At 34.3% G+C, this 6,342-nt stretch overlaps 1 protein-coding gene across 1 annotated transcript; it reads left to right on the top strand.

Moving 5' to 3' along the window:
• Positions 1 to 690: 690 nt before the first annotated feature.
• LOC139486775 (piggyBac transposable element-derived protein 4-like) lies at positions 691 to 2,989 on the top strand. Its single transcript, XM_071271737.1, has 2 exons — positions 691 to 1,048; positions 1,607 to 2,989. Exons 1-2 carry the CDS (start codon positions 762 to 764, stop codon positions 2,928 to 2,930), a joined length of 1,611 nt encoding a protein of 536 aa, XP_071127838.1. The 5' UTR covers positions 691 to 761; the 3' UTR covers positions 2,931 to 2,989.
• The last annotated feature ends 3,353 nt before the right edge of the window (positions 2,990 to 6,342 follow it).

The following is a 6,342-nucleotide window of genomic DNA, read 5'->3' as shown; positions in this document are numbered from 1 at the left end:
ACTACAAAAAAAAAAAAAACAATTGGAAAAAGTAGAATTTGCCTCTATACACCGTTTTAAAACAAATGACCCCAGCAACAAGCATTGTGTAAATGTATGGGCCCATTTGCAAGTATAGACAATTGAAAATTTTCCACTTGAGTTGATGTGTTTCTTTTGTTGTGGAGTATAATTATTTTCTGCCTGTAATTTTTCTATTTGTCAAATTCTTTCAACTTTGGTACTAATAAAAAAAACATTTTCTGAAAGTACATTATTTACTTTGTATTGAATATATTTTGCTCGTTCGAATAATAAATTGATGTTCAAATTTGAAAGATATCCGAACAAAATGCCCAGTGAATTAGGCTCGGAATCAGACATAGAACCGAAAATTTTTAAGAACCGCCTGCAAACGAAAAGCAACATATTTTATCTAAACGACCGTCAAAAAGAATTTCCAGAGCTCCGGAAGACTTCAACTTAGTAGGTAAAATTCCGATCCCAAGCCCGGACGAAGGCCGAGACAAGGGAAAAAATCATTTACGAAGAATTTGATATATCAAAAATATATAAAAAAAAAACAAATACATTCAAAACATTGGCAATTAGATTAATATTTTTATTTGCGCAAATGGTACCTATATTTGTTCAATGGACTGGCGCAGAAGTTGCATTGGCGCAAATAAGTTCATTTTTGGCGCAAAAAGATATCACCCGATTTAATGTTTGACGTCATGTAAAAATATATCGGTTGACGTCATATTCCTCGTGAATCAAATATGGCCGACTCCAGTGATTCAGAGCAGTTTTCAGACGGGGAGAGTGATGGAGATTTTGAAGTTATAAGCGGTAGCTCAGAATCTGAAGATGAGATGAATGATGTTCCAATGAATGCCAATCCTTGGTTTCGAGTTAGACCTCCTGAGATTGACTATTTACACGACCAAAGATTTGTAGAGAACAGTGGCCCTCAGAATGTCCCTGCTGCCGACGCTAAACCTATTGACTACTTCTTGCTGTTTCTGACACTTGATTTTCTACGACACATTGTCAGAGAGACAAACAGGTAAAATTTACAACTAACTGTTGCGTTATATGTTACATTTCACATATGAAAATAGTCATAAGTTTACTCAGTACGATATATTAATGCACACGTTGCGATTATGAAGACATTTGCCTTTGTTTTTTCTTACCTTTGCCCGGTCGTTTCAACACATAATATAATATAAACTATAGATATAAAATTAGTATATGATTTTGCTGATTCTATACACTAAGCAAAAGGAATAAATTATAAGAACAATGACTGGTCGGCTGGGAGTCAGAATAAAAGGTCAGAGTAAGGTGACATGTCTTCCTGCGCAATGTAAACTTCTGAACTAGTACAAAGCAGAGAATTTTTTTTAACGTTAGTATGAGTATGTTCTCGTTCTACACATTTGTTTGACGCTGGGCGTTAAACAAAAAAGCACTAAAAATTACCTAATGGGCTACGAGCACTCGTGAATTAATAATTTATTAGGTCACGCGTTGAGAATGTTTTAAACATGTTTTAATTCTAAGATTATTTTTACCATTTGTATATTTCATATCAATTATAATACTGTCATTTTTTTTACAGGTATGCACAAGACTTCATCACTAGTCAGCAGAGGATAAGAAGATTTTCGCGTCTCCATTCCTGGTTTAAAGTTGGTGCTGTAACTTTAGATGAGATGAAAGGATTTATATCAGTAATACTTAACATGGGCCTTATACGTAAACATTCCATTACAGAATATTGGAACACCAAATTTCAAAGCCAGGATACTGTTTGGTTTCGTAACATGTTTTCTAGAAATCGATTTCAGAGCATTTTAAAATTTTTTCATATCGTAGATAATACTACAATACCGAATCGGAACGACGATAATTATTCACCCACATCAAAATTTCAGTGCTTCGTTGATCTTTTTAATCGACAGTCGAAACAACATTACATTCCAAAACAGAACCTAAGTATTGACGAAAGCTTAATCGCATCTAAAGGCCGGTCATCAATAATACAATACATTCCTTCAAAAGCGGCGAAATTTGGAGTCAAACTTTGGGTATTAGCCGAGGCCGTCAGTGGCTATATTTGTCAAATCAGTGTTTACAAAGGCAAACAATATGACCCAACACCACAAGGAATGTTACAGGGTGCTTACGTAGTCAACAAACTGTTAGATGCCGCAGGATTGTTTAACAAAGCTTATCATTTATTTACTGACAGTTTTTTCTCCTCAATTAATCTGGCTAAAGAGCTTTTAGCAAAAGGAACATTGTTCACTGGAACATTACGCGCTAATCGGCAAATGCCAAACACAATCAAGAATCCTGTTTTGCAGGAAAAGGAGAGCATTTATATTAGACAAGGAAGAATTCTGTTATGTGCATATAAAGAACGGAATGGTCGAAAACCAGTTAGAATCATATCCTCTTTTTCTAAAGCAGCACAAGAAAATGATAAACCGGCTATGATTTGCTCGTATAATAAATTTATGGGGGGCGTAGATTTGGCTGACATGATGACAGAGAGTTACAATGATGGACGAAAAACGTTAAAGGTTTGGAAAAAGGTTGTTTTTAATCTTATGCACCGTATGGTAATAAATTCATACATTATTTATAAAGAAAACACTTCCGATAATCCGAAATTGTCAAGACTATCCTTCACACAAAGGCTGATAGAGGATCTCGCTAAAGATCACATGGTGCTAAGAAACGAAAACCAAGACGACAATAGACAAAATAAGAACAAACACGGGATCAGAAAGTTGCCCGGTCACAGAGAAAAAGATTGCGATGTATGTTCAGACAGAAATGGTTACGGGGGTCGAAGGAGGAGTAGGACTGTATGTCGAGTTTGCGGAAAAGGTGTTCACCGGGATTGTAAAGACAATCATTTATGTGTTGAATCATGATTAAAGTATATTTTTTGTTTCTAATCAAATGTTTTTATTTTATAACAGGTGTTCAGACAACCCACTACAATTACATGAAATAGTCATTTATAATGCATCGAATCCTCACCCCTCACATAAAGATGTCTCTGTACCAGGAGCATGACAAGCACTTTTGAAATTACCCTATTTGACTTATTTCTTGATGGTATTTGGTTTTTTTTAATTGATTTTAATCGGTCATTCTATTTGAATTGGAATTCGCTCATTGAATGTTTTATGCCTGTTGTAGTGTTTGATTTCGATTCAGCGTACTTCTGAAGAATCATTATTCCATAAAAGGTGCACATGCAGTGCATTAAAATTGGTTTCAGTAATTAAGCTTTTCGACTGCTATCATAATTTAGTGAAACTGTAATATTTCTTTGATATTATTTTTTTTATACAATACAAAAAAGAAAATCAGCAGAAAATCCACACAAATTAAAACAAATTAAAAATTGCATAAAAGTATGGCCAACGCGGCTTAAATGAAAAATTGAAAGCACTTTGCATGCATCTAAGCAACGTGCTGTAGCCCCTCCCACAGTACACAAAAGAAGCGACGTCACTGAAACCTATTGTTCGACGTCAAGGAAAAAACATCGTCCGAAAATCGGCCCGTGGCAGTCAACGTAGTATATACAAATCGGCCTAAAATCGGCCCATGGCACAGAAAACGTTAAACAATTTTCCATTCCGACGGATGGTGTTTCTGAAGGTTAATATTGTGCGGCAACATCGTAAGATCTGATACCGACACATGCATTTAATCTCTTGTATTACCGGATAATAAAGTAGGCGAATATAGTTGTCATTCTTGGAAATTTAAATGTGGGTTTCAAACGTCCAATTTGCGATTTTTTTTTCAAATAGTGCACCAGCAAGGACAGTTTGTACTATGACGTCAGATGCAATGGTCTGAAGAAAGACAACTCTTTTCTTCAAAATGAACGAGAAAAAAACATGAAAATTACTTATAACTTTTTTGAAAGGTCGGTGACATACGCTTTTTATTGCTTTATTTTGAAGAGTACACATGGCACTTTCCTTCTTGAAATTATTATGAAGAAATCACTGGTAGATATTTTTTAATACTGGAAACGTTTTTCATTTTTACGTTTTATTTTTGGCGGGAATGAAATAAATCATATTTTTAAAGATCAAAACAATACGAGTCTAAAACTCTTGAACCTGTATTTGATAGATACAAATCTACTGTTTAACGTGAAACAAGAATTATGCTTGTAGGTTTGATATAAAGTATTTTTTGGAGAGTTAACATAACATGCACATATTATGTTAATATTCGGGAAAACACGAAACTGAGGTTGCTATAGCGACAAAACTAAGTCGGTGACCCCCAATTTTTTTCATCATATTTTGTTCCTAAAATCATGAAATACCTTCACACAAAATTTTAAGGAAAAATCACTGGTAGAAATGAATAGGCTGTTTGGTCTTTAAGTGGTAAACTGACCATTTTGGTCATGTTGACTTATTTGTAAAACTTACTTTGCTGAACATTATTGCTGTTTACAGTTTATCTCTATCTATAATAATATTCAAGATAATAACCAAAAACAGCAAAATTTCCTTAAAATTACCAATTCAGGGGCAGCAACCCAAAAACCAGTTGTCCATTCATCTGAAAATTTTAGAGCAGATAGATCTTGACTTGATAAACAATTTAAACCCATGTCAGATGCTCTAAATGCTTTGGTTTCAGAGTTATAAGCAAAAATCTACATTTTACCCCTATGTTCTATTTTTAGCCATAGCGGCCATCTTGGTTGATTGGCCAGGTCACCCTACACATTTTTTAAACTAGATACCACAATGATGATTGTGGTCAAGTTTGATTTGATTTGGCCCAGTAGTTTCAGAGGAGAAGATTTTTGTAAAAGTTAACGACGACGGGCGACGGATGCCAAGTGAAGAGAAAAGCTCACTTGGCCCTTTGGGCCAGGTGAGCTAAAAATATAGGGCACAAGCTAGAAGAACAACAATTTGGGGAAAATAAGGTACATCGGTTGATTATGAGTTAAATTGGCAAGTTGACAACTTGACATGTATCCAATAGAATCTGAGTCCATTGCTTGTCCAATTAGCACCAAAATCATTTCTGCTCCCATTCTTGTTTGCCCCTTTTCCTGTTTCCACCCTTTTTTAAGGTTTTGCTTTAAATAAGTTTTTGATTATGCTTTTAATACAGTTGTAAAATGTAGTTAGCAAAATGGTTAGTATATATTGCTACAGAATTAAAGTTTTTTTTCTTTAAATGCTTTTAAATAAGGTGACAATTTAAAAAGTTAAACGTAGACAAGTTTTCTTTTGAGATTTATTTTGACAAATTGAAAAATGAATAGGGTCATGATGATCATGTAAAATCTTCATTGTTTCTATTCCTACCAAGCTATTAATCTACATTGTACTTGTATTTTACTTCAATCCAAACACAAAACAAACTAGATTTACGCAATAGCAGAGGATGGCACCGGTACTGGACATTGTCACAGTAGCATCAACCAATTTGAGTGTACCAAAATCAGATGACATATCTATTATACATGCCAGAATCAGCTTGTCTTACCCCCCTTCTCTGCTATTAAATGTGGTAAATAAATAATTTCTTTGATAAATCTGAAGAAATAATCGCGCCATTTTGAAGCAATTGATTAGATATATACCAAAGGCAAGAATGACAGAACTCAAGCTCAGTAAATTATCAGAGTTCAATCAAAACTACAAAAAATATATGTGCAAGAGAAGCCCTATGGCTATGCCGGCTCTGACTATGAAGATACCGACACCGAAAATTATGTACTCTTGATTCAATCATTCGTTTGATTATTTAAAAAAGGGCAGGTAAAACTTGTACTTTATGTTCAATACCAACAACAATGATGTTTAAACTAACTGTCAACTGTAAGAAAAGTAAATGTTGTCCGTTCTTTTTCCATTTTGTTTTGAAATACAAGAAAAACTCTGAAATGTTCCGAAATTTTCGTAATCTTCAAAGTGTTTATGTATTTTTACTATAAAGTGTCGATTCGATTTTTTTAAGACATCTTTTCGAAACACCGCACTATGTATTTTGTGTAATTTTAAGATGTACATGCCAATTAAAATTATATAAGAACAACACAAAAAAAACCACTTAAAAATGAATTTCTGATCCATGATTATCAATGAATAATTACTGAATAATCAGTGGCGGATCCAGGACTTTTCATAAGGGAAAAAAGGGGGACGCTGACTTAAATAGGGGGGTCGCTCCCGTCATTATTCAGTGATCAACCAAATTTTCCACACCAAAAGGGGGGACCAGTCCCCCTAGATCCGCCTTTGAAAATTAATATATAACAAATAATTGAGACTATTTAGCATAGTT

The sequence above is a fragment of the Mytilus edulis genome, chromosome 1 (assembly GCF_963676685.1).
Source record: "Mytilus edulis chromosome 1, xbMytEdul2.2, whole genome shotgun sequence".
Taxonomy (NCBI): domain Eukaryota; kingdom Metazoa; phylum Mollusca; class Bivalvia; order Mytilida; family Mytilidae; genus Mytilus; species Mytilus edulis.
This window is presented reverse-complemented; position numbering and strand designations above follow the sequence as displayed.